This window comes from Phyllostomus hastatus, unplaced genomic scaffold, assembly GCF_019186645.2.
Source record: "Phyllostomus hastatus isolate PE091 unplaced genomic scaffold, TTU_PhHast_1.1 phas_scaffold_387, whole genome shotgun sequence".
NCBI lineage: Eukaryota > Metazoa > Chordata > Mammalia > Chiroptera > Phyllostomidae > Phyllostomus > Phyllostomus hastatus.
In genome coordinates this window covers 1,555,556-1,583,503 of record NW_025334027.1, presented here as the reverse complement: position 1 = coordinate 1,583,503, position 27,948 = coordinate 1,555,556, and the positions used below count along the sequence as shown (strand labels likewise).

At 57.1% G+C, this 27,948-nt stretch overlaps 1 protein-coding gene across 1 annotated transcript; it reads right to left on the bottom strand.

Moving 5' to 3' along the window:
* Positions 1 to 67: 67 nt before the first annotated feature.
* HIC2 (HIC ZBTB transcriptional repressor 2) lies at positions 68 to 27,948 on the bottom strand. Its single transcript, XM_045819851.1, has 3 exons — positions 27,775 to 27,948; positions 8,332 to 8,430; positions 68 to 6,528 (listed from the first exon to the last, which is right to left on the bottom strand). The coding sequence occupies exons 2-3, from the start codon at positions 8,355 to 8,357 to the stop codon at positions 4,704 to 4,706; spliced, it is 1,851 nt and encodes a 616-aa protein (XP_045675807.1). The 5' UTR covers positions 8,358 to 8,430; positions 27,775 to 27,948; the 3' UTR covers positions 68 to 4,703.

The following is a 27,948-nucleotide window of genomic DNA, read 5'->3' as shown; positions in this document are numbered from 1 at the left end:
AGAGAAAGGAAAGCAGTTTGCCATTCAGCAGGAAAGAACAGCCATGGAACACAGAGGCCCCATGAAAGAGTTTTCAATCAAGCTTTTAATGAAAAGATCATAAAATAACAGTTTCTCATCACTGTACATTAAGACTGCACGCTTCTGAATGGAGAGATCAGTTGTCGGTGAATTGCTTTTCTATGACACTCAAGGGCTGCGTACTTGCAGCTCTGACCTGAATTTATCCAAACTCTCAAGGGAAGTGAACTCAATGTGATGACTGACAGCGGCGGTGGCCAGTACAGGAGTGCGATCACAGTGTCCCCCCCCCTTTCTGGGAAGGACGTAAAGGACATGATCCCTCTTCCAGTTCCAATTAAACAAACAGCTATAATCCCATCCCTCCCCCTCCCCCTCGAGGTATTTATGAATGGGCCAGTGCCCAACCTGGGCTTCCCCAAGGGGGGAGGGGGAAAGCAAGTGATGGGCAGGGTACAGGGAGGTTCCCCTCAGCACCTGGCCCCACAGGGCCCCGCCAAGTGGAGGGGGGGGAGCCCTGGGGACCCTCCCTGCCCCAAGTGAGGTCTGTTATGCAGCATTTCTGAGGTCAATAAATTACAGCAATAAATAGCAAGGTGAGGTAGGGGGAGGGGTTCCCGGTAGAAAACTAAAGTGGGGTGACTGAAGCTGGGGGGGACTGGGCAGCCCCAATTCCCACAGTGCACACCCACCCCCTGGTTTGGAATGTCAGACTGAGGCTCTGGTTAGGTCCCTTTCCAGCCCCTCACTCCTGGCATCAGATTCACAGGCTCAAGAACTACCGCCCCAACGCGGCTCTGGGGCAGAGCAAGGGCCTTGGTCCCTCCACGGGGCGTGGCGGGGCTGAGGTCCTCATTCCTTCTCCTAAGGCCTGGCGCCTCTGCTTCTGTCCCCCAAGCCAAGGGGACAGCATGGATGCAGTGACCTCTTCCCTGAGCCCTGCCCTCCCGGCTGCCCAGGCCTCACCCCAACTCAGGACGGCTGTGGAGGGGGGGGCGGCGGGGGTCCGCCCGCCCAGCCCGCCCCCCAGATCGCACTCCTGCACTCGGTCAGATCCAGTGAACACGGACAGGGTGGGGCAGGGAGAGCCCCGCCCCCAGAGTGGCGGCTGGTGGGGAAGGACGCGTGGCTGCACGAGGTCCTGCGAGTCAGTCGGGTCCGGGTGGTTCGTTTCACAGGCTGCGGTGTATGGCTATGCTGCGAGTCTCTGAGATTATTTGCTTAAAGGTTTGTCGTTTCTTTTTTGCAATCCTGGACGAGCCCTCGCGGTGGCTCGGTCTGGCAGGAGCGTGCGGTGGCAGCGCCCGGCCTGCCCCTCGCTCGCCCCAAGTCTGAGAAATAAATACATTCATCACTGCACAAACATATTGATACAAAAACAACACTGTTGAGAGTGTCTGCACCATCCGTGTTGGTAAGGACCAGCCCAGTCAGCCCCTCCCACTGCTGGCGGGGGTGGGGGGCAGGGTCCCCAGGGACGGGGACTAGCCAGAATCAATGGGCGTGCAAAGGTCCTGGCTTTTTGGCTTGAGAGGGACCCTGACATCAACCCACCCCGGGATCTCGGGCAGAGCAGCACGTGGGGAGGCTTGCCTCCATCCCGGGGCCCAAGCCCAGGCTCAGGTCCTGTGGTCAGAGCCGACGGCCACCCTCTGCTGTGCCAGTTGGCCAGGACTGCCAGGAGGTCTGGGGGCTGGTCAGCACCGGCCCAAGCTCTTTGGTGCCAGCTGGGCTTGGAGAGGCCCGGGGCTGGGAAGGAAGGCTCAGGTGAATGAGGGGCCTCCGCACCGGCCCCATAGCTGCCCTCTGCCTGGGAGCGCCAGCGGAAGGTGGGGACTCACTGGGACTGGCCTTACAGCTGCTGAGGTCTGAAACTGTAAAAGTTTATGTAAACAATGAGATAAATATATTAGTATCTTTTTTTCTGAGCCCGCTGAGGTTCCATACTCATTCAAAATGTGCTTTGGTTTAAAAAATAGGTTTTGTGAATTTGGGTATGAGCTTTTTTTTTCTTTTTTCTTCTTGTTGTTGTTTATCCTCTTTCCTACATGACGTCTGCTGTTTTCTGTTTCCTGTTTCTCCGAAACATTCAGGAACTAAGTGACTAAAGCAGAGAACTGTAAGCCGCCCTCGGCCTCCAACGGCCCAATTTCCTTGTGAAGCTCTTGACACATTTCCACGCACTCGCTCGCAAGCACACTCCACGTGAGACCAGAGGAGAAAGAAAACAAAACCAAGTGTTGTGTCAGTCCCACCCCGCCCGCAAACCCTTAAAATCTTAAATAGGAAACTAGTGTTCTGCTTTCTTGTTAAAATACAGAAAAGGCTCGATACAATACTCAGGTGGGTACAATACTACGTCGCGCGAACGCGTTGAGTGAGGGGCCTTTGCGCCCGTTCCCTGAAGCTCTGCGAAGGATCACCTGCTTCCACAGGACGCCTCACGTTTTCGGCTGCCCGCGGCCGGGAGGCCACACACGGGCCGGGCGTGCGTGCACCTCCCGTGCAGTACAGACTTTGTGTCGTGTGGCTTAAGTGCTGATGGAGTAGGCGGGGGTGGGGAGGGCACAGGGGCCCGCGTCAGGCCCTGCCCCCTCACTGACCTGCTGGAACAAGAGGCCCTGGCCCCAGCCCTCCACTCCCCACCCAGAGGGAAGAAGAGCTGGTCGAGCCTGGGGGCACCACACAAGGGCTCACTCAGGGGCCCTCACTCCCAAACACACCATTCACCACTCGAGTCCCTGAACTCAGGCTCTGATTTTAGCTGGAGGGTCTCTGGAAGGGTGAAGGGTAAGGGTAGGGGATGACTCCAGAATTTTTTTGGTCTGAACTTAAAGTAGAAAGAAAAAATAAAAAGCAAAAGCACGAAGCAAAATGAAGATAAAGCCGCCGGCCCAGTCCTGTGGCTCCAGGCAGCTGAGGACAGTGAAGCCAACTTCGGCAACCTCGGTCCAGCCCCGGAGCCAGGCTCTCACCCGGTGGAGGTGTCTGAGGCTGGCAGAGGAAACCTGAGGGGCAAGGGATGGAACCCCAGACAGGGCTGGGCCAAAGGGTGGCAGCCAGCCTTGAGAACAGTAGCAGGGGGCACATAACGCTTTGGTCGGCCCTTCCTCACCCCTCCACATTGGTAGCACCTGCTCACAATGGCTAGACAGGCTGCTGCTTTCACAAGCTCAGGCTCTTGCAGGCCCAGGGGACAGGATGGGAGGGGGGCTCACTTCCACCTCATCCCGGCCCTCGCAGGGAGCTGCAAAGAGCTGGCTTCGATCTCCCCGTTGCTGAGAACCTGGCTCCCACAGGGCTGGAGCACTCACACCCTCTCCTGGGCCCAGACTGGTGTTGGGCGGGGCTCCCTGGCTCTCAGCAACACACTCAGATACCCTCAGTGGCCATGGCTAGCCCTGTGCTCAGAAGAAAAGCCACACATGAGCCCTAAGACTCCAAAGCTGCAGAAGCCTCACTGAGCACGTGGTGTGCGTGGTGGGGCCCAGGGCTGTGCACTTGAACGCCTGCGTGCGCTAAGAAGAGGAAAACAAAAGTGTCACGGCCTCAACTGCCAGTCACCAACTTACTGTTCTTCATGAATTTCAAGAGGTAGCAAAAGGTCAGAAGTCTCTCCACCTTGACAGGTAAGGAAGAAGGAAAGCGCAACACCTGCCCACACACACTGCGCACACCACGCACACAAAGAAAAGGAAAACAAGAGTACCGACGGCCCTGGCACCCGGTCCAGCCTCCCCCCTCCCCCCTTGAACCCCAGACCTTCCAGTTCAAACATTCACATAAACATTACACTGGTTTTTGTCTTAATAAAAAACAAGTACCTCTAAACAAAGAAGATTCCTGGGAAACTATAGGAAAAGCACTCTCTCTCCTGAGGCAGCCGAGGTGGGGCTCGGGGCCCAGGGAAGCCTTTGGCCAAGAAGGGCTTCTGGGGCCTGGGGGGGTGGGCGCCCCGCAGCCTGCAGCCAGGGCGGGAGGGGCAACTGCCCCATACATTCAGTCTGCAGACCCAGGCTCGGCCCCAAGGGGCCGGGAGGAAAATAAACTCTGTTGGTTTTGGTTTAAAAAACAAATCTCATAAAGGAAAAAAGAACAGATCAGTAGGAATAACAGCAACACAGGCCCAGAGGGCTCTTTAGTTGTGGAGAGGTAGGCGGTGGGGCCCCCTGACTCCAGGAGGGAGGGCTCCGCCCACTCCCGCCAACACTGCTCACCCAGCACCGCTCCCCTTAGAGCTAAGGCGGCCGCACAGACTATGCTCGTGCCTGTAGAGACACTGCCCCTGGCCACAGGCAGCCCTGATCCTCCCAGCACAGAGGAAGGTCCCCACTAGCCCCTGCCCAGACCTGACCTGCAAGGCCGGGTCCCCTCGACCCACTCCCACAGGCCCTGTGGCAGCCCTGAGGGGGGAGCCAGGGGCCTGGGCAGGATCCAGAGGTAGAATGCACACCCACAATACCTTTGGGGCTTAGGACCCGGCCTTCCTCTGCTCTCTTCCCTTGGTACAGACTGTGGATTAAAGCTCTGGGTGCGGGGGCTGGCTGGAGGTACCACCAGGAGCCACCCTCGCTGGATTTGGGGTCCGGGTCCGCCCACCCGGCCTCCTTGCTTCTTCCTTCCGTTGTTCCCGAGGGCGAGTCTACAGAGGGCACCCGCAGGCCAGAGAAGGTCTTTGGCTTCTAGGAGGGGGAGGTGTGCATGCGCAGGTGGCTGATGAGGTTGCGCTGCTGGGTGAACTTGCCCCCGCAGAGCTGGCACTCGTAGGGCTTCTCACCTGAATGCACGCGCATGTGCTCCGTCAGGCGGTACTGGCGGGTGAAGCGCATGCCACACTCGTCGCAAGCGAAGGGCTTCAGGCCCAGGTGGCTGCGCATGTGGCGTGTCATAGTGCCACGCTGCGTGAACATCTTGCCGCAGATGTTGCAGGGGAAGGGCCGTGTCAGCCAGTGTGTCTTCTCATGCTGCCGCAGGGTGGCCGGGTCCTTGTAGGTCTTCTCACAGACCGAGCACTTGAAGGGCCGGGGCTCAGCGGCGTAGGCTGCACTGGGCGCTGACAGGTCCTCGGCCTCCTCCTCAGCGCCCCCACTGCCCGTGTCGTAGGCGCCCTCCTCCTTGATGAACAGCTCCTCCTCTGTGTGTGTCTCTACATGGGCGTTGAGCTGCTCGGAGCTGGGGAAGCCTTTGGCGCAGGGGATGCACACGTACAGGTTGTCCCCATAGGACACTGTCTCGTAGCCCTCCTGCCGGTACATGTAGTGGGCACTGGCGTGGCCGCTGCCCCCCTCACTCCCGCTCTGCCCGCTGTCCTCACTCCCGTCCTTGCCGTTCTCCTCTTCCTCCTTGCAGGGGTATGGGGGCTCCCCGTAGGGCCCGCTGGGGCCTCCCCCTGCTACGCTGTTGGCCAGGATGCCATTGGGAACCCTGTCCCCAAGCCCCTCGCTCTCCTCCCCTGGGCAGGAGCCCTTGGGCCCCACGTCCCTCCGCTCGAAGGGGGAACTTGCCATGGGCTCCTTTTTGTTCCATTCCTTCTTGCGGGCCGAGTGCCGCAGGCTCTTCCGGGACTGCCCACTGGGCCCCTCCAACAGGCTCAGGTGGTTGTCCTCAGGCCCCTCCAGATCCATGGGCTCACTGGGGGTGCCCCCCAGCTCAGTGTAAGAGGCACTGTTGGCAATGGGAGGGGCAGAGGCCGAGAGGGGTGAGCCGTGCTGACTGTCACTCAGCTGGGCCGGGTCATCAGGGGTGAGAGGGGGACCAGGGGTGGCAGGGGGCAAGGGGGGGCTCTTCTTAGACAGGTCTAGGCCCAGCTCCTGCTCACAGCCCCCACTGCTCCCATTGGTGCTGCAGCCACCCAGGCCAGCCTCCCCACTGGCTGGACAGACAGCCCGGCCCAGGCCAAGTGCGCTCTCCTGGTTGGAGCTGCCGAGGAAGAGCTCATCATCCGAGCCTTTGGCCTGGGGGAGTTCCTGGGAGGTATGGGCCCCCTTGCGCCCATCGAGGAGCCCCGGATACCGCGCCTGGATGACGGAACCTGTGGACAGCCGCTGGCTGCGAGAGGGTCGCCCCATGCCAGAGGCTCCCACCCGTCCAGAGCCAAAGGGCTTTCCAGCTCGCTTGAGCTTGCGGCGGCAGAGGGCTGCCAACTCGGGCAGCTGGAGGTAGCTGGCGGCAGTGAGGAGAGTGCTGAAGTTGGGCTCGGCCGGCTGGTCGCTGGGCAGCAGCTTGCCCGTATAGATAAAGTCCAGGATCTGCTGAAACACGGTGGAGCTGACCATGTCTGTGTCCAGGTTGATGAGGTTGTCGTGCAGGACCAGGGACTTGAAGTAAATGCTGCTGGCAGCCAGGACATTCTTGTGGGCCCGGAAAATGGAGTTCTCCACCATGATGATGACATCACACAGGAAGCCCTTTGTCCTCTGCTGGTTCAGCTGCAGCAGGAGCTGCTTCGAGTGGCTGGGCAGCTCCATGTCGGGCCCCATGTCCCCACGCCCTGCCCACGCGTACCACCTGCAAGAACAGGCATTCAAGAGTTACCTGACCAGGACCCTCATGCAAAGACTCCAGGCCTGTGGAGGGGCACAGTGGCACACAGAGAGGCCTCTGAGCTGACCTGGCCACTGGCCACCTCCTCAGGCACAGTACACAGGAAGGGGACTCACACTCATCACCCAGGACTGAAATTGCCAGAGAAAGGGTACTGGCCCCATTTGTACTGATGAGAAAACAGAAGTAGAGAAACTGGGGCTGAACTGGACTCCACAGCCCAGGGATCATCTGTGCACTAAAGGAAGTCAACCACATGCCCACAAGGGACCTAACAATGACCAGCAGACGACTACGATGCTGGGAAGTGGCTGGGACTAAGAAGCCCTGGGAGGACCAACTTGCCATGTGAATATGCAGCCACACAGCTTTGGGGACAAGCGTGAAATCTCCCGGTGTTAAATGAAGGTTCTTTTTCTTAAACGCCACATGGGCCAAATCAAATATGCAGCCTCTTGTCTGCAACCTCTGCTCCACCCCAGAGGCCTCTTTAAACCACCCTACAGGCCCCCCAAGCACTGTAGCCCCCTTGCCTGCTGTCCCTTGTGGCTGTCCCTTGCCTGTACCCAACCTGCAAGTACTTTGTCCTCAGGAGGTGCAGAGCACTTCCTGGTCTGGGTCTCTGGGTGCTGAGCAGAAAATGTGGCCAGCCAAGGCCCTGGCATGTCAGGGCCCTGACTCCTTTCTGGCCAAGGCAAGGCAGCACGTCTGGACACGGGAAAGACGGCCAGCTGGCCTCGACAGAGCGGCACAGATACCAACTGATGTCGTTAAATACAAAACTTGCAGAGGCTCTGGTCTCATCGGGAAGCCTGGAGGCTGGCTGTGCTGCAGTGTGCTCACCGTGTGCCCACCGCACTGAGAGGCAGGGTCTGCAGCACAAGGCCATGGCTCCCTGCCTGGCGCCCCCTGCCAGGCCCTCGGGGAACACAAAACCTTCCAGACAACCCTGCACCACACGGATGGGCGGGGGTTGGCAAAAAGCTACTTTCAGTCTCTGAAAGTAACAGTGCTCTGAGCCTTACCATACCTGGGACCCCCCGCTCCCACCAGGGGCGAAGCCTGGAGGGACTGTTCCAGCCCCATCTCCCTGAAACACAAATGTTCCTCCTTGCCCCACAGGTGCCGTTGTTTGTGAAGATTGAAAAATAAAACCCTAGCAATCACTCCCACCCCAAAGGCGGCTTTGGAGCTTACTGGTGAGCACATGCAGGTGGGTGTCAGGCTGCACCGAGGGCCTGACAACAGGAGGCAGCAAACATTGTAGTCCAGCCTGGCCCTGCAAGGCTGCTCAGCTGGGGCTCAGAGGCCAGAGCCCAGGTTCCCTGGGAGCCACCCCTCCCCTACTCCCTGCCCCACAGCCAGCCTGGCAGGGATAAAGAGCCCCAGGCATGGCTTCCACATCAGCGGGCCAGGATACCTGGCCCTAGGGACATGCAAGGTCAGCTCCGGCAGCACCCAGGACTCCTGGTGCTCTGAGCCTGTCGAAAGGACTGGGGACGGCAGGAGGTCCCATCCTCCAAGAGCCTACGAGCCCACAGCGGCCCCTCCTCCCTAGCCCCAGGACAGTGGGTCCCAGCCTCCCCTCTGTGCGCTTGGTGCTGCGTGCTCACAAAGGACCGCAGGCCAGGACATAGGCTGCGAGCTGCAGGGCTGTGTGGGCCTCCCGGAAAGCTCCCAGTGAAGGAACAGGTGGACAAAGTCCTCTCTCCCCTGAGCCTCCCTCACCCCGCCTCTGGCTCTGCCAGCCCCCCTTTCCCAACCTACCTGAGTGCCAGGGGCCCAGAAACCATGTGAGCAGCAGCCAGTGGGGGTGGCCTCCTTGAGCACGTGGCCTCCCTTGGGGGTGCATCAATGCCTGGTCACCTGGAGAAGATGGACACGGTCACCGAGAGAGCCATCATCGAGGGACAGAGGGAGGGACAGGACAGTGAAGTAGAAGGTGCCTGGTAGCCCTGGAGCCCTTGTTCCCAAGAAGGTCAGGGGGCTTCTCAGGGGGTTTCTCAGGGGGTTGCCAGGGGCAGCTAGCTGGGAAGGAGGCAGTGGCCATAGTGCCCTGCAGACAGGCCCGGTGGCAGTTAAGGAAGGTGGCAGGTCTAGGGAGTTCGAAGGCCCGGCAGCCTCCTCCCACCAAGAAGCTCCAGGGTACTCCGAGGACCACCTAGGTCTGGGGAGCCAGGGCAGGCACACAGTTCATGGCAGGCGTGGCAACAGGAGGCCTGGCAGCAGGAGGCCTGGGCAAGGCCCTTCCCAGACTGGCCACATTTACATAACAAAAGGTCAAAATTGGAGGCACTGGTGCAGTGGGCTATTTATAAGAACCAGTCTCAACCGCTTTTGCCTCTCCTGCCTCCTTCCATTCCAGATCTGCTCTTGCCCCCTCCTGCCCAGAAGGCCCAGCCTGACCACATGGCCTCCTCTTGTAGTTTTCGAAAGCTGGGCCTTTCAATACCAGCCTGCTAAAGACACTGGCAGCTGCTACCAGATGCGGGTGGGCTCCCTCTGCCCCCAACTGCCCCCAGGTCACAAGAGAGTGGGGTCCTGAGATTCCAGCTTCTTGTACACCACTCCAGAAGACCTGGGCTCCCTTGGAATGAAGCCAGGGTGGGGGAGGAGGCCTGTAGGAGCCTGCAGCCCATCCCTGCCTGTCCTTCCCCCGCCCCCAGGGCCAGGGAGGCTCAGCAGGTCCCTCAGGAATGTGACCAGACCCGGGGGTGCGGGTGGCTGGGAGGCCTCAACTCCAGCCTGCCAGCTGTCTCTCTGGCCCCTAGCACAACTCCCCTCTCACAGAGGTGGCCCGGGGGAGGGGCACTCAGTTGGTCCGGGCAGTTGGTCCAGTATCCCACCAATGGCCCAGAGGGCAACAGAACCAGCTCTGTAGGTCCAGCTGTCTGAACCGTCCACATTTAATACCTGTGTGGAGTTCAGAGACAACCAGCAGAGCAGAGCTGAGCACAGCCCTGGGAAGGAGAGCAGAGACCACTGAGACACTGGAGTAAGAACAGACAGGAAGGCACAGATGACCAGATACCTGTGACACTGCCCGTGCCTCCCAGCCTGCTCCTCTCTGGGCCTCAGGACAATCTAAGCGCTGCCCAGGCAGAGCGTCTACCCAGTGGCCTCCACTTCAGCTCGTGCCACACCCTGCAACTAGGGGGCTGCTCGCCCTGCTCAGAGATCAGGGCAGCAACTGCTGGCCAGACAGGTCAGGGAGTGGGTGGCAGAACAAGACTCAGGGCTCTCTGTGGGCACCTGCTGCCCAGCCATGCCAGGCACTCCAGTAGCCTGGGGACAGCCAAGTGGCTGACCACAGTCTCCTGGGCTGGGTCAGCAGTGACAGACCTCTCCACACAGAGATGCTGAGCAGAAAAGGGCAGAGCCAGCCTGGCTGCACCCTCCACTGGGTGGGGCCCAGCAGAGCTGCCTGCATGATGCTGCCCCACCAGGCACCCACCCCAGGCTGGGCCACCACTGTTCTGTAAACAACAGAACAACCTCAGCACAGGTGAGGTGGGGCCCCTGCTGTTCTTCTCTTCCAAGGGAAATGAAGACAGCCGGCGACTTCTGCCCTTCCACTTTCTGCCGGGCGTGGGAACAGCAAGCACCCATCCTGGAGAGCCACCGCCTGGGGGTGGAGGAGGCTCACCTTTGCCAGGTGAGCAGAAACATGACTGTGGGGACCGGACCAGCAAGCTGGAAGCAAAATGCCCCGCTGGGTCTGGACACCGGTGCCCAGCCCTGGCAGGAGCTTCTGTGGGCTAGAACGAGGACACCACCTGGCGCCCAGGCAGCAGGCCCAGGCAGTGTGCCTGTCAGCCCCAAGGATCCACGCCCAGCTCAGGCCAGCTGCCCACCCAGAGCACTGGCTCCAGGGAACCCAGGATCTGGGGCAGTGGGGCAGTCAGGTTCTCCTCTAGGGCCTACACCTGGCCAGCTGCAGGTAGCTGGATAGGTGTTTCCCAGTGGGCTGACACTGGCAGGGAAGGGCAGGAACACAAGTCCCTGGGGGCCAGCTCTGCCCTCTTATGAACACAAAGGGTGTGGGGGAATGAACAGAGGCCAGGCTGAGGACCTGAATCACCTTCCCAGTCCTTGTTTACAGGATGGTCGACACCCCCACTGGCTGCTGCTCACATGGTTTCTGGGCCCCTGGCACTCCCAGGAGGTCGGGGAGGGGGAGGGAGGCCGGAGGGAGGGAGACTGTGTGCTCTGCACCTCCCCCACTCTCTTTGCACATGAAGCCTCTGCCCCAACACTCACCCCCACTGCTCACCACCACACCCCACAAGGCAGAAAGGCCTGGGCCAGCAGTGTGGAGGAACGTGTCATCTGTGGCTTTCGATGTGACACCCCCTCCCAAGGGCACCAGTTCAGCCTCATGAGCCTGCTGGCACAAGGGAAGTGGCCCATGAGGTCAGAGTGACTGTGGCAGAAGATCCCTGTCCCTCCTGGCCCCTCCCTGTCTGTCTCCAGGAAGACCTAAGCTTAAGGCACCCCTCTGGTCAGCCACCCATCCCCTGAGCAATATCCCTTGGTACTGGTGTGATCCCAATACCGAGCCTCAAACGCACATCAGCTGAACAGCCAATGAGGATGGCAGAGGTGGGACCACGACTCCCTAACCCACGGAGCAGCAACACCCCGTGAGGCCCCCACTTACCCACAAGGCCCCATCCACCTTAGGCAGTGCACACAGAAGGCGAGAACAGGGCCACCTGGAGGCCTCTCTCCCTACTACCCACAAAAAGCAGAGTGTGCTCCAGCCCCATACTTTTCAGGGGCCACGAGAGGAGGTTTTAAGAGGAAAGTAACCCTTGCTTACACAGAAAGCCCAGAACGAGTCCTCCCCCTCCTCCTAATTCTGACAGGAGCTGCCCTGACTTAGTCTGGACACTTACGATGCCCACAGGAGTGCCTGGCACTCCGAACTGCTCCGGTCATTTGACCTCCAAGGGGCACCCTCTGGAGACCAGGCTGACACCCCACGCCCACCTAGAACCCCACCAGTGGGGGGCCGCACTCCCAGTGTTGTTCACAGCTGGCACTTCGAACCCTCGTGAATGGCGCCCCCAGGAGAACGCTGTCCCTTCACTCAGCACCTGACCTCCTTCGGGCTGGGATGCACCCCCACTGAGGTGAGCTCAGGCACCTTGACTAAAATGTGCCTGATTTCAGTAAACTCCCTGCAGCCTATGCTCAGCCAGGATGGAAGGCCCCAGAGAGGAAGGCGGAGGACAGGAAGAGGCATCCCCAAACCCCTCCTTGGGCAGGCCTCATCGCCCAGATCTTCTGGAAACCTCCTCACCCCACCTTCGTCCCTAGAGACCCTCCCTCAGTTCCCCAGAGGGGGCCTTCTCTAGGGAGGCCTGGAGCTGTGCTGGGGGCCAGGATAAGCTCCTGCCCAGCCTACCCTAAAGCACCCAACATGAGACTGTTCGTCCACCTTAACTACCTCCTGGTAAAGGAACACCCACTCAGAAGTAAGAGTGCATCACCCAGCTAAGAGCAGGGGACCTGCCCACTGCCCCAGACATGACAGGCTCGGCTCTCATTTCTGCCAACCCCCGCTGCCGTGGTCACCTGGTGCTCCAGGGGTGGCCTGCACAGGTGCGGCACTGCCTCTGCCCTGAAGGTACAAGCAGCCCCCCACCCGACCACCAAGGCTGCACACCCACAAGCCCAGCACTCTGTCCATCCCACCCCACGGCCTCTTCTCTACTCACCCGAGGACCCGTCCATGAGGCCTCCCCGAGCCCACAGGGCAGGAGCCCCTCTCCCCTTCAATACTGTGCAGGCCACACCTCGAGCTGCACCGATCTGCCTGGTGACAGCCCCTGGGAAGACCGAGGTGTTACCTCTACCTCCATAGTCACTAAGACAAGGTTCTGGGGGTGAGCAACTTGCCAAGGTCACAGGAGTGAGTGGCAGAGAGAGGACTCAAAGTGTGACTCCAGAGCTGCAGCCAGACCCTCCCTACCCCTGGGAACAGACACGGTACTCCCGTTCCCAGGCAGGAGCCGGGGTGCCACTCGCAGCAGTGCTGCCCTCCACACGGAGCCAAGGAGGGCGGCCTTGGTCCACGCCTCCACCCTCATTCTCCCCACCTCCACCACCCGCCTGTCACAGCAGGGCTGCACCTGGGCTGTGTCCTTCTGACTCAGTGAGGGCCCAGGGGTGACCCAGCTCCTCCACCACCCTGAGGCAGCGAGGAGCTTCTGGCTGGAAGCCACAAGGTGGGGCCCATCATGCAGCCTGCTCTGGGGGCCCAGGCTGCTCCTGCTGCTCCTCTGGGAACAACCCTGGCCTCCATGACCTCTCTGGCCCGATCCTTCAGGCAGGGCTAGTGGTGGTGGGGACTTACTGCTCTGGGCAAGCCCAGCCGTGTAATCCAGCCCAGATCTGGATGCCGGCCAGCAGCTCCTGGCTCTTCTCCCAGACCATCCTCCTGGAAAGCAACAGGCTCCACAAATGCCAGGAGACCAGCCCTCCCTCCGACACAGCTTCTTTGAAATAAATACTCGGGTTTCACTCAGTGCACTGGTGACTGAGGTGGTGATCGAGGTCCCTGGGCTGGCTTCCTTCCCCACCCGAGGCCGGTCTGGTCGACCACCTACTGGCTCACCCAGATCAACGAGTGAGGTGACACCCAACCCAGCCTGACTACCCTGAGTCTGTCCTGAAATCCCTGTGAGCCCCACTGAAGTGCGGTGCGGTCCATGCTGGTCCGAGTCCCACGAGGGCCTCGACCACCCTCTGGTCTGTGCCACTCCCACCTGAGGGGTGGGAGAGCTTGTGGGCACCTCACCGTCAGGAGGCTCCACAGAGCAGTGCGCCAGGCCCCGTGACCCTCAAGCCCACTTCTCCAGAGCAGCCTTGGGTCCTCTCCTCCTCCCACCAGGCCTATAACCCTTACATCACTCCCAGCTGTGGTGCCAACAAGGGGAAACAGGCCAAAACAACCTGGGGGACCTGCAGATAAATTTCCCCCGCTGGTGCTGGCACAACTAGCTAGTTAGCACCAGGAAAGGTAAAGGGCAGGGTCCTGCCAGGAGGGCTCCAGGCTGGATACAGTCTGGCCAAGAGCTCTGAGCAGGGCCCAAGACCTTGAGTACTACTGGGAAGGGAAGAGGCAGGTTAGCACTGCTCAGAGGGGAATAATAATTTAAGATTCTGATTATTGTTACAAAAAGCAGGCTCTCTTCCTGACCCTGTCCCCCACATTGCAGTGCCCCCTGCCTGGGGCCTGAGCTGCTGGCTGGGAAAAGGCTTGTTGGCAGTGACAGGAACAGGGGTCTGGAGGCGGGAGAGCCTACAGGAGGCTGGCAGGGTGGGTGTGCCAATAGGACAGCAGAGCAGGGGAAATCACTCATCCCTATCAGTCGGGGACCAAGTCGGGGACCAAGTAAAAATCCAGGAGGCACTTCAGCATGGAGGCAGACAGGCCTGGTGGGTTCCTGTTCCCCCAGTCCCACTTCGTACTAGTCTTGCTTGTCGTTGGGTGTGGTACAAGGACCAGCAGCAGCACCTGGGATCTCTCATAAAATGCAGATACTCAGGCCTCACTCCAGAGCTCAGAACAAGAACCCACATTTTAACTCCAAGGGATACATACACACCTTCAAGTCTGGGAAGAGCTGGAGTGGTTTATAAGCTTTCTGAACCCCAGAAGGAACAATGCCCTGCAAGCAGTCAAGGCTCCGACGATGGGCGTCAAGAGGAAGGAGACAGTCCCAAAGGGGAAGACAGGCCTCCCACAGAAACGAGCCTGGAATGTAAGAGAGAGACTGAGCCTGGTCACGAAGGCCTCTTGGAGCCAGGAAGGTGGCCGGGGGCTCTGGGTGTGGCCAGCGGGCAGAGGACTCAAGGAAGGGATGAAGGACAAGCAGGGATGACAGAACGGTGAAGTAGGTGGAAATTCCACACACAGGGAGCTTGAAGGACAGAGCTGAAAGGGCACTGGTGAAGCCTGGTCTGTTCCCCTGGAAGTGACTATCTGGATCATCTCACTCGCCCCAGGACACCCTTCAGACCAGATAACTGAGCCCCAGAGGGCGATGTGAGTCAGGGCTGAGTCACAGAGCTGCGGAGGCCCAGCCCAGGGATCTGGGAAGAGACTCTCCAGCTTCAAAGTTTCAAAAGCAATCCAAGTAGCTAACTATTTCTTATGCTAACAGCAGGAAGAACCACCTCTCAGTGTGGATGAGTCCTTCCCAAAAAAGTGTGGTTGAGGACCCTCACCCACACCATTGTCGTGGGCCAGTAAAAACTCTGAGGTGAGATGGCCGTAAGGAACCTCTGCCCTGCCGCACGGCTTGACCCTCCCGGCCAGGATGACACAGAAATGGCGTGCTAAAGAGGAATCAGAAAAAACAAAACTGATGCCAGACAGCAGTGATGGGTTTCGGTTGGCTAGACAGAGACTAAAAGAATCATCTCCTGTCCTGGCCAGGGAGCTCAGTTGGTCAGAGCAGCTTCCCAATATGCCAAAGTTGCAGGTTCAATCCCTGGTCAGGGCACATAAATAAATGGAACAACAAATCGACATTTGTTTCTTTCTCACTTTTCCTCTCTCTGTCTCTCAAACCAATTAAAAAGAATTATCTCCCAGGGAGGAAAGAGAAAGGTCACATTTTAAAATAAGACCAAGCAAGACTGCCCTGGCTGGTGTGGCTCAGTGGACTGAGTGCCAGCCTGCAAACTAAAGAGTCTCTGGTTCAATTCCCTGTCAGGGAACATGCCTAGGTTGCTGGCCAGGTCCCCAGTTGAGGGCGTTTGAGAGGCAAAAATTAATGTTTCTCTCGCACATGGATGTTTCTCTCCCTCTCTTTCTCCCTCCGTTCTCCTCTCTCTGAAAATACATAAAATCTTTTAAAATAAATAAATAAATAAATAATCAAATAAGACCAAGACTATAAGCATGCAAGCCTTCTGGACCAGAGAGCATACCGCAAGGTGCACACCACCAGAAGCCACTTGGGCAGGCGCTGGCTTGGCAGCCCTGCTCCCATAGGGGGGCAGCTGAAGGTACAGGGACTACCTACCACCCACCCGTCGGTGGTGAGAAAGCAGGACTGAAAGTTCAGGGTGAAACAGATGACTCTGCCTTCTGCAGGTCAGAAAGAGCTGATGGTCGGCAATGTAACCCAGCTGACTGCCATACACATGCTTGAGTCTCTCAAGGATACTTTGACCAAAGAAGCCAGACCTAAGAGACTATGCAGTGCGAGTCCATTCATGTAAGTTCAAGTTGGAAAGCAAGAATCCAGGGTCTCGGGGGTAGAAAAGGCAGCTGGGGGTTGGGGGAGAAGGGGTGACTCACAGGACACACAGGGGACTTTGGGAACTGTGCTTCTCAGCCTGGATGCTGGCTACACAGCATGTCCATCTGTGAAGAATCCTGGGAGCTGCCCCTCGTGACTCTGCCTACTTCTTATGGGGTTCACAGTGTGCAGAAACCTTCAGGAGGGGAAGCAGGGTCTGTCTTGGACTTGATTGGCAAGTGGATCAAAGCCAGCCAGCAACCTCTCTGAACCTCCGACTAATAACAATCACAAGACAAAAAAAAAAAAAAAAGAGGAAGGTGGCCCATTCAGGATGGAGTGTCCATCTTAGAAGAGGGAACTCTGCAGACAGGCTTGGAATCCGCAGGAAACCTAAAGACTACCTTAAAATCTCTTACTAGGGGCAGACCAACATCTGACATCCGAAGAAAACAACAACCTGATGATTTTTTTAAAATCTTCACTGGAGATATATGTTTATTGATTTTAAAGAGAGGGAAGGGAGAGACAGACAGACATCAATGTGAGAACACCAAGTGGCTGCCTCCCATACGTGCCCCAACAGGGACTGAACCCACAATCCAGGTACGTGCCCTAACCACGGATTGAACCCGCCGGTGTTCGGGACGACGCTCCAACTAAATGTGCCATGTGGACAGAGCCTGATACTGTCTTTAATCATCCTAGTGTTTAGCTGATACTTCTCAAGAGAGAGAAGGGCTTTCTTTTTAGATCCTGGGCAGGCAAGCCCAAGGGAGGAGAGAAAACCGAGCTCGGCAGGCTAGGTAGAAACACCACCAGAGAGCTCCCAACAAGGGCCTGAGCCGGTCCTGGGCACAGCCCACTGGGCACGCCAAAGGGAAGCGGCCAGGAAGAAAACGGACAAGGCCCTCAGGGACTGAAGTCAAAGGGTGCTGGTGGGCAGGTCAAGGGAATGCCCCCTTGCTCCTGCATGGATGATGGATGCCCCCAGCGCCTCAAAAGAAGGGCTTAAGGAGCGAAAGCCAACAGTAAGGACCAGGTGGTTTTAATCCAAATGGCGGCGGGGGGGGGGGGGCTGGGACAGAGACACCTGGAACATCCACTGAGGTTTTTTAATAGCTATTTTTAAGGATAAAATGAAGGAACTGCTCCAGAAAATTTTACAATCTGTGGCACTGTGCCTGAAAAGCCTCCAGGTGCAACACCTGACAGGAGAGGTCTCACCTGTCCAGCAGGTAACCTGAAGGGTCTCTGCTCAGACTCGGGGGAAAAAAATGCTCAAAAGCTTTCACCCTCCTTTCTATAGTCTCAGAGGTGCTGGAAGAATTGTTTAGAATAAAAGAAGCAGGTTTAGTCCTGGCAGGCATGGCTCAGTGGATTGAGTGCCAACCTGCAAACCAAAAGGTGACCCACCAGTTCCATTCCTGGTCAGGCCCATGCCTGGGGTATGGGCCAGGTCCCCAATTGGGGCGTATGAGAGGGATAACCAAACGATGTTTCTCTCGCATGTCACTGCTTCTCTTTGCCTCTCTTTTTCCCTCACTTCCCCCTCTAATAAATAAAAGATCTTTAAAAAACAAAACCAAAGTGGATTTAGAGACAAAATAAACAGGCACTTCTCTGGCTGGAGCAGTAGAGCCAGGGGTGTGTGAAAACTGGGCTACTGAGGCAGCAAGAAAAGAATTCAAAACTGTGAAGTCAAACAACCCAGACAATGACGCCGACACTCCCCGCCTGCCAGCGGTGCGATGGACTGCGGGACGGCGCCTCCTCGGGCCACTCCAAGTGGGGAACAGGCACACAGGAACAGCAGCAACGGCACTTAAGTGACTCAAACAGATTCGCACCCAGCTCTGCACATGCAAGAGGCAAAGCTGGCCAGATCCAGCCACCCGCAGGCCAAGAGTCCAGACAAGTGCAGAGAACAAGGAAGAAAAGCTAAAGGATGCTGAACCCCAAATTCAGAAGAGCGTGACTTCTGAGGGAGGCAGGGATGAGCACAGATGAATGTCAAGGGCTGGGGGGCTGTTTCTCACAGTGGGTGGGGGTGCCAAGGAGTGTGTTTCCCAACAGTTCTGCCTTACGCATGTAATTTACACCCTCTGCTCATCATTTCTATAAATAAGTGGGAGCACAATCTCCTAATCTACTGAGGAAGCTCTGTACAGACATCCCACAAGAACAAGGAGACGGACACAAAACCCTGTAGATCCAGGGAGAAGCCCAGGGGCTAAAGCTGTGTGACCCTCACTGTGTATCCCCTCAGTCACCTGACCCAGGCACCCCGAAAACCAGCAGAGCCACACACAGCTGGGCAAACATGACAAAAATGTATAAACAAGGGCTTCAGGTCAGTCCCACAGGAGATGCCCAGAAAACATCACTCTCCTGACACACAGAAAGCAACAGGAGCCAGGGGAGGCCCCCGAGTCTGGGAGGGCCAGCACGTCTCACCTGTCAGAAGGGAAACCACCAGTTCTTCCCAAGGACTGGCGGAGAAGAAGGGCAGTTAAAAAGTCATTCTAAGTGAAAATATCAAAGTCTAGCACAAATCTCCCCTCTGTAGCCTATGCCCCCTCCAATTCGGAGTCCAATCAACCCCCGAGTTATCTTTCTCAAACACCAACCTCATCAAGTCACTCCCCTGCTTAAAGCTTTCAATGGATTCCTAGTACCTGAATAAAGTCCACACTCCGGCCTGGCCTGCACAGCGCTTCGCAGAGGGGCCCCAGCCCACCTCTCAGCTGGGCCCCTTGCAGTCACACCTGGGTGCCCCCACCTCTGCCAAGACCTTTCCGCATGTCCCCCTCCCCCCAGCATCAGCACTAGCTACCCAGCTGCTCCCCACTGTGCACCTTCACTTATGCCCATGCCATCCCCCACCCCCAGCTCCCTAACCAGCTTCCCAAGGTTAGAGACCCTGAGTCCCACTAGCCAGGCAGCCACAGCAGCACCTGGCACACAGCAGTTCAGCACAGCCTGGTAAACGTTTGTTAGGTGAGCAAACGCCAGTCAGGAAAAAGCAGTGCTGAGCGGAGAACGGTAAAGGAGAGAAGGCTGCCCAGGGCCCTCCCTCGTCACTGCTCCCAAAACTTGTTTGCATTCTTAAAAATTAGCAAAGACTCCCAAAGAACTTTTATGGGACCCATATGTTACTGCAGTTGGTGTTACTCTATTTACTATTCTATTTACTGTACTAGGAAAACTGGTAAAACATAAAATGTAATTGATCTAAAATATCAATAATAAACCCATTTTATGTTAACATTAAAAAGAAAACTATTCCAAGTGAAAAAAATATTAGTGAGAAGAGTGACACTGTTTCATGTTTTTGCAAGTCTCTTTAATGTTACTTAAGAGAAGTAACCAGACTCTGGCCCTGGCCAGGAAGCTCAGGTGGTTGGAGCGTCATCCTGACACACTAAGACTGCGGGTCTGATCTCTGGTCAGGGCAAACACATACAAGAATCAACCGATGAGTGTGTAAACTAATGGAACCACAAGATCAACACTTCTCTCTCTGTCTCTCTCTCAAATCAATAAAAAAAAAAAATTGGATTCCCATATCTGCTTCTGTATTCAGTCTGTTGGGCTATGTGATTCTGAGTCAAGTCTATGAAGAAATTTTACACAGACGGGAGGAGTATGTCCATACCCTTTCTGATATGTGACTATTCTTCACTGATATACACTAAAACTTGACAAAGGGTAGCTTCTTAAAAGTTGCAGTGTAGAACCTGAATTGTCAGTGACTTATCCCTATCTGGGTATAACACAAGAACTCACTGGTCTACCCAGTACTCATACCCACCCAGAATTCTGTAACACCAAGCCCTGGTCATCTGGAAAGTACTGGTTTACTGACTTAACCACATCTTCTAAACGCTGCCCCATTTCATTACACAACACGGAAAAACTCACGTTAAAATCCACTAACTTTAGAGAAGTCTTTAAGTCAGGCTCCTGTTCACAAACACAAGTTTTTCAAAATTGTTGTTTTCCCGACAGCTCTTTCACTGGCAACGAGTACTATCAGTTTTCCTTGAAGCGGCAAGGCTCCCTTCGTTCATGTGAGGAAATATCTGGCAAACCGTGAGTCTGCATGACCACACCTTGTCTGTCAGTCGCTCACTCAAGCGAAAATGACGCTCAGCACACAGCCCAGACAAATGCGCAGTGCATTTCCTGAGGACCACCGCCACACTCCGTCTGTGACAGGAGAGCCTCCTGCGCACTCCAATCTTGTCACAGAGAATCCCGAAGAGGTGTGTACTCCAGGGTCTAGATCTACTCCTCGGCCATCCATGCTGCCTTCCCACGGCACACAGAGGAAGACTGGCAGTCTTGGTCCAGAGCATTGGAGGGGGCGGGGGGCCAATTCCAGGCAGTGTGTACCATAAGCGGGGCCACCCCTGTGGCTTTACACCATCGGTGCAAGTGCCAACATGGGGCAAAGACCAGTCACTTCGAAACATCATGGAGAGAGTCTTGGGTACCCCCAGGGATCTGCAACACACTCTGAGAACAGCTGACATGCATTTGAAATGTATCTGCCAACCCATTTTATAGGCAAGGAAATGACGCAGAGAGAGATCTGTCATGAGGAGGAAAACAGGTTTCACACCGGAGTCCTCTTTCTACAAAACCACAGTTGTTCACCAAATAGTGAAATCCTGGGTAAGGGACTCCTGCCAAACCTGAGAGTAACAAATTTCAAACAAATAAAAAGAAGTGCCATTTCAAATGGAACCCACAAATACTCTTAAAGGCAGGGCCGATGCATGCCATTAAAGGACCCCAAGGACCGGTTCACTCACAGGGCAGGCAATACCTGGAGAGGCAAGCTGGGCCTCTGGAGGCAGCGGTGGTCAACGGGGGAGGTGGGGGAGGGGTGCTACCGGAAGCAGGATGTGCATGTTGCCTGCTGGGGGCATGAAGTCAAAGTCCCCTTCTGCCCAAAGCAGCTGGGCCAGCCCTGCTGCCCTTATCAGCGTCAACACACGCATGGAATGTGGGACTTTGGAAACAACCCTCTCCGCTAGGACTGAACCCCTCTGAGGCTCAGGTTGACTTACTACCTCCAAAGGACAACCCAAGCCCAGTGCTCAAGCCACTCACTCCTGGAGAAAGGCACCTGTGGGTGGTGGCCCAGGGCACCTCAGTAGGCTGTTGCTTCACCCCTCCCGTCGCCAGGATCACCAGACCCCCCTGGACCCATCTACCAAGACACAGACTTACAATGCCGAGAGGCCACCGTGCATCCATCTCCAACACTGCCCTGAGCAATGCCTGAGCACCCCTCATTTGCCAAGAGAGGGACCTTTTCCCAGCTCCGAGTTTCCGAGGACACCGCCCCTCACGCGGCTCTCCTGGAGTGAGTTTCCATAGGGTTCCAACATGCCAGAAGGAAAGGAAGGAGTTGTGTGACTAAAAGGATAAGAATGGCCCAGAGTCCTCTCTGCTCTCCAGGTCCTGGGGGGAAGGGGAGGGCACCTCCTCAACAGGCTTGTAAAGGTCCCTCCCCAGCTCCAGGAACGGGAATCCCTGGCTTTGTCCAAAGCAGCCATCTTACCACCCCGAGCAAAATGAAACCCTTGACTGTCCTCCGGCTGAAGCTTCGCCCAGGGGAAGGAGCCCACACATATGCATTCAAGGCTGTCGTGCATATGTTTCTCACACTCTTAGAACTTCTCTACCTACTTCCTAGCTGTGCGACTGGAAGCTCATTATTTAAGCTCTCTAAGCCACTTGCACAGTAGGGATTGAGAAAATAACTGGGACCGCACAGGTATGTTCTGAGGATTAAATCTGTATGTACAGCACCTCCCACAAGGCCTAGCATGGGGTAAGAGTCCAACAGTGAGCACCCAGCCCTCTTCTGCCACTGTCTTCCCAGCATTCTGTCAGGAGCTCTGCAAGAACCAGCCTCCTCCCCATTTTCCAGCAAAGTTGCCATTAGCAGCCACCAGACAGAAATCAGCTGCCTCCGACCACCAGGAAGGGCAATGAGGTCCTGGGGAGGGGTGGAGTAAAGAGGTAAAAGCCCTGAGGCAGAAATCTATCCTTAGGATCACCCCTCCCAACACGCCCCGTGGGTCCACCAGAAAAGGAACCAAGGGAGGACCCCCTGATGTGACTCCACACCACCCCCTTCCTCCTTGACCATCCAACCCAGACCACCCCCATCCTATCCCCTTCTCTGCCCCAGCCCAGGCTGCCGCTCTTCCTGCTCTCCGGACACTTCCTTCCCAGGACACCAACCAGGGCTGCAGGAGACCACACCTCACCCAGGGGCCTGGACACTCACCTCACATGGCAGGCTGCACGTAGCAGCAGACGCTGTCCTGTGTCCAGTCAGCCACAGTTATGAACTAAACCCCAGGACAGCCCATTGTTCCATCCCAACAAAGGGGGCCGGGCCAGGCTGGGCTGGACCGGGCAACCAAGTCTTACCTGAAGCTCTGCCTCCAGCGCCCCTCCCACTCTGCCTTCTGGCCCCTTGTTGGCGGCCCTCCTCACACACCTTACCCAGGTAACAGCCCAGAAAACCACCTCAGGGACCAGTCTCTCTCTCTCCCAAGGTCCCAAGGACCTTGAGGTCAAAGGGAAAAAGAAGGAGCGCAGGTCCCAGGGGTCCCCAGCTACAGCCACAGTGGGTTCCACTGTGACTGGTCCACAGTTCCAGCCACAGTGAACCCAAATGTCACTAAGTCAGACCCTGCCGGAGCACACAAGAGGCCAACCAGGGCCAAGAACACAACCAAGAAACCAGGATAGGCAGACTCTGAAGGCCAAGCAGGACCAAGAATCTTGCAGTCCCTCCCACTGCCACCCAATTAAGAGGGACCATGAAGAATGAGCCCCCTCTGTACCTGGTGCTTCTCCAAGGCCCTGGTAACTAACAGAGAGTCAGCCTGACTTGTTCCGTGAATCCGATCCCATAGGCCATCAGAGTAAAGCAGTCAGTGACCACCCCAGGTCACATGCACTGGTCTATTTGGACTCACCACTTGCTTGCTTCTATTATTGACAAAGACTTATCACCTGCTAAAGCAGTGGCTCTCAAACTTGGCTGCACACCGGATTCATTTCAAAAGCTTTAGGACACATGCATGCCCGGGCCCACCCCAGAGATGGGCTCGGCTGGCCTCCACCAGCTCCCAGGTGATCCTAATATGCAGAACTGAGACACAGAGCGGCAGCGGGCAGGCCTCAGCTAGGCAGCACAGGTAACAGCACACACTCAATGGCTCAATGTGTAGCCTGTGCTCACTGCCAAGGAAAGTTCCAGTGTCCACACAGCGGCAGGCCACTGAGGCCCCAGCCTACCCTCCAGCCATCAACCCCACTCTCCCATCTCATTCATTTTGTGCAAACAAAAACTCACCAAGAGCTTATTATCCTGCAAAGCAGCACAGGTGAAGGAACTGCAAAGGCAATGGGGCAGTCCCCTCCTTTAAAGGCCTGCAACCAAGCTGATGAAGCTAAGGGGCTCAGGCCCCAGTGCAGTGAAGGAAGTGGCACCTCCACCCATGTGTGTGAGGGGATGGTGGTGCGGTTCTCAAGGCACTGAGTGGCCCCACGGTCACCTGAGAGAACCCACTCATCCAGAGGTGCTGCCGGGAAAGCAGCTTGAGGCCTTGGGAGCACCCTGGGAGGCATGGGAGGAGTCTGCACAGCAGTCACGCCCACACAGAGCCAGCAGTCCTTCCATCGCCACAACAGGCTAACTCCCTGTGACAGAGGCACCCACTAAGCCAAGCCCAAGCTCTGCCTTTCCTTAGTTGCCCTTGGAATTGCCATAGGATGAATGAAAAGACTGGGCCACTTGCCTTTCCAAAACCTACTCTCCCTTCCCACCACCCACCCCACCCCCACCCCACAGGAATGTGCTACAAAGCTCACAAGCAGCAGCAAGGCCCTTCAGTAAGAGGCAGCTGACTGTCCCTTCTAGTAGAAGGACCTGCTCTAACCCAAAGCCAACACTCTCCTTTCCCCTCACCCACACAGGACATTGCCGTGAAAAACACAGAAACTGAACAGTCAGAAGGAGGGGCTCTGAACTCCTTCCCCACTGTCCCAGGCAATTTCGTAGGGTCCCTTTCTCTAGTCAGTCAAGGTGCCCAAATTCTGGCCCCTTCCTCCTGGACTATGGCGAAGCCTGGAATCGGCTCCTGGCTTTCTCTCCCTTATCAAACTCACTGGGGACCCACACACAACCCCCACCCCCACTGGCTTTTCTTGCTTTGCCACTCCCAACTCAAACTGGGCTCCAGGTTGAGCCCTCCCCCAGCTGAGGTCCCTAACCCTTAGGGCAAGGCCCCTCCCAGAAGGAAGCACAGCCTGGTGGTGCTAGGCAAAGTCAAACTGGCCAGGTTTGTTTACAAGTCCCTAACCAAGCCCCTAACCCAGAGACAGGATCACTGTCTTGGGAGGGGGCTCTCCATACTGCCCCCCCCAGCACCCCGCAGATCTCAGACCTCTCCAGATTCCGCACCACAGGGGCCCTCACAGTCCCTGGAGTCAGGCATTTACCCTCTAGCCCCAAACGGACCAGTTGCCTACTTGCAGCTTCAACAAGTTATTTAACCTCTGAGTCTCAGTTACCCCTCTGTGAGAGAGCACTCTTGGGCAATTCAGGTGGGAGCCAACCACTTTTCGGCAGGTCTGTGAGCACCGGAGAGCAGACGCCGGCATGATTACTCTAGCTACAGGGGCTGGGCACTGCACTTTTGTTCTCAGAAATGTGTTGAATGAATAAAAAGCCTGTGAAAGAGCCTCACAGGTGCCTGGCACACAGTGGGTGTTCCAGGGCTAGCTTGTGACAGCATCTGCAGGGTCACACTCTGTCACTGCCTCACTGCGACTGAATACACACCCCGTCGAAACCCGCTCCGACAGCCAGCCTCCATGCAGCGTGGCGTTCCTCCAGCCCAGAGCCGGGCCCGCCCTCCAGGCCTCACAGCCACCATCCTTGTGGTGCCCTCTGAGCTCCGTTTGTCACTGTGCCAGTCCTTATCACCCCATCTTACAAATCATTTGTTTGCTTGTCTGTCTTCCTCAGACTGAGCTCTGGAGGGTGGTGATACGTGAATGTAAACCCAAGTTCTACTTCCATTTTAGAAACAGGACACTAAGACTCAGAGTTAATCACTGTCCAAAGTCAGGGACAATAAACGGCAAAACCAGTGTGGCCCCCCCAACTTTCTGACTAAGTCCACTTCCCCCTCTCACTGCCCTGAGAGTCTCTCCTCAGCCAGACTCCAAGAGCCAGGATGGCAGGCACCTGATTTGTTGTCGGGCAAAAGCTGCCTCCCAGGGAGCAGGAGCAGCCACAAAGAAGGGCCCCCACTCCAGGTGATCACTTCCAGCGGGCAGTGGCCCTCAGACCCAGCGGGCAATGCAAGCCAGCTACGGGGTGGGGCTGACTTTGAGAGGCCAACAGGCCAAGCAAAAGGGCAGAGCCACAGGTCCCCTGGGTAAACTGAACTTTATTCCTTCCTCACTCCTCTGACTCTCCAGAACTGTCCAGCCAGCCCTTCTCCGAGGGCTAGCTGCTGATTAAAAGGCACTGCACCCACCCCCAGCTCTGACCCTGGCAGACAATAAGGACTCTGGGAAGGCAGCAGGCCTGTCAACTCAATAATGCAAAACCCTGTTGCTCCGGTCCACGACAGCTGACTTCAAGTGGCTCCGAGGCTGTGCTTATTAACAAAATGAGAAATCTGATCTATGGAAAGAAAACACTACGTGAGGATTAATCCAGGACTGAAGCTTGTGGAGAAGGCTGGGCTGCTGGCCAAGACCAGGGACCAAAGACAGGATCATGCCTACCTGTCCTCAAAGCAGGTACCAAGCAGCGGTAGAGGACACATCGCCTCTGCCTTTCTATTGCCAGCAATTGCAGCAATCACTTCAGTTTTGCTTTAATTAAAGACCTGGTTCCCTCAGGCTGCTTCTTCCTCTACACAGAGCCAGCAACCTGAGGGAGATTTTTCTTTTCAGGAATCGCTTATAAAAGTCGAGTGACTAATCTACAAGTCCCAACAACTGGCAGGAAAACACTGCAGGGATAAATTCTGGGCACGCACCAGCACTCTAGTCCAAGCTAGAGAGAGAGGCTGGGCAACAGGCACTCAGCAACACTCCAAAACAGGCTTGCAGGAAGCCAGGAGCCAAAGAAGAGCAGACCAACCTAGGAGCTCTGACTCCCAAAATAGGCAGGCAGGTGGGGAGCCTCCTCCCAGCCTTCCAAGTCTATGACCTGCCTATGGTACATAGACATTTTCATAGTAAGCCCAACTGGGCAGGACTAAAGGTTCACCCAAAGGCACAGTGACCTGCTCTGGGGCCAAAGGACTCACTGCAGCCCTTAAGTATCATTCTCCCATCCACCCCCACCCTCACCCCCACCCCCAAGCTAAGAGCGGGCTCAACCAGCAATCTCACCACACAGCTTTGTCTCTAGAGGCCGGCCTGAGGCCGCCCATCTGCTTTTTTTCAGACCACTCCAACAACCCTGCCACTGAGAGTACACTCTTTCCTTGAGCCAGGGCTACAGACTGGCCACATGGCCTGTGCTCCTGAAAATGTCTGCTGAAAGGCCCATGGAGTCCAGACGCTGGCAGATGGAAATGGAGAGGAAGAAGTAAAGCCAGAAGCCGGGGAGCAAAACGTGCTAGCTCCAGAAAGGTGCTCAGTTTGGGTGCCCCAACTCCATCCCTCCAACCAGAGGCCCCCGAAGAACAGCCCCCAAGATCAGCCTAGAGGCTCTGAAGGCCCCTCCACTACCTGCCAGCTCTTCTCTCGCCTCAGTACAAGAAGCACAGCAATCCCCACATCAGTCAACAACCCCCTGCCACAGGATTCCTATGGGCAAGACACTGCCCCTCCCCCCACCACATGTGTCAGAAGGGTGGCCTCCCTGGGTTACACCCCTCCTGCTGTTGTGGGGGGCGGGAACCCAGCTTTCCAGATGTGCTTGGAACTCCTACTAGAAAAGACACTGGAGATGGAGGGGATAGGAGAAGGCATGGATAAATAACTTCAAAACTGCTCCAGCCTATTCGGAACAGCACTGGGCCCCCTTCTCCAGGCAGTCCCACGCTGTTCTGGGTGGGGCCGCTGGGAGCATTATCAGGCCTGGTTCCCTCCCCTCCATAAGTCACTGCCCCCCCCAACACACACCCGGGAGAGACATCCCCCGCCTCCACCACCCCCCATCAGCTAGGCCTGTGTGAATATGAACAATCTTGGTAGATAAACAGAGTGACAAGCTGGGGCCCTTCAGCCCCCTCCCTCTGCCAGCCGACCCCCTCCCCCAAGCCCATCTCTCTTCCTGCCAAGCGGCTGCCTACAGGAGCGATCTGGGGGCAGGGCAGCCAGCCTACCAGCCGCAAGACCTGGCGTTCTGGGAGCCGCCCCTCTTAGGGCCTGCTCGTCTTGCCAGTCTTTCTGTGGGAGGGGGCAAAGGAAGGGGACCGCAGACCACGCAGGGCCGCAGTTCTGGAAATAGCAAAATCCCCCAGTGAGGGGCAGCCGCGGGCGCAGGGTCCTTTGCATAATGGGAGTCCGCCCGCCTGTCAGGCAGCGCAGCTCGCCCGACGCTGTTCGGATTAGATTGCTAATGAAAAGGCACAAAGAGCCGGCGCCCGGCGCCCGCCGACCCGCGCTCCGCAGACTCGCGTCCAGGCTTGGCGCGGCCCCGGGGGCTTTGTGCTTGCGGTCCCCCGCCGCCTGCGCCCAGGCGGGCACCGGGACCACAAAGCCCCAGCGGGCTGCGCAGGGTCCCGCGTGCGCCCCGCCCAGGCCCGGCGGACACTCGCGCCCCTCCCACGCGCGCAGCCCCACGTCGGCCGGGCGCGCGCCCGCCCACACCCCTGCCCCCAGGGGCGCGCCCGCCCCTGGCCCCCGCCCGCGCCCCTAGCTATCCCTGACCGCCCCTCACCTCATGTGCGTCGGCGGCGGCGTTCAGCCCGCCGGCCGGCCGGCCCTGCCTGCGGCTCCTCGTCCTCGGCGCCCGGCCTGCGCCGCCCCGTCCTCCCGCCGCCGGCCCGGCTCGGCTCCCCGCCCAGCGCGCCCGGAGCGCCGCTCACAGCCGCCCGCCCAGCGCCATCTTGGA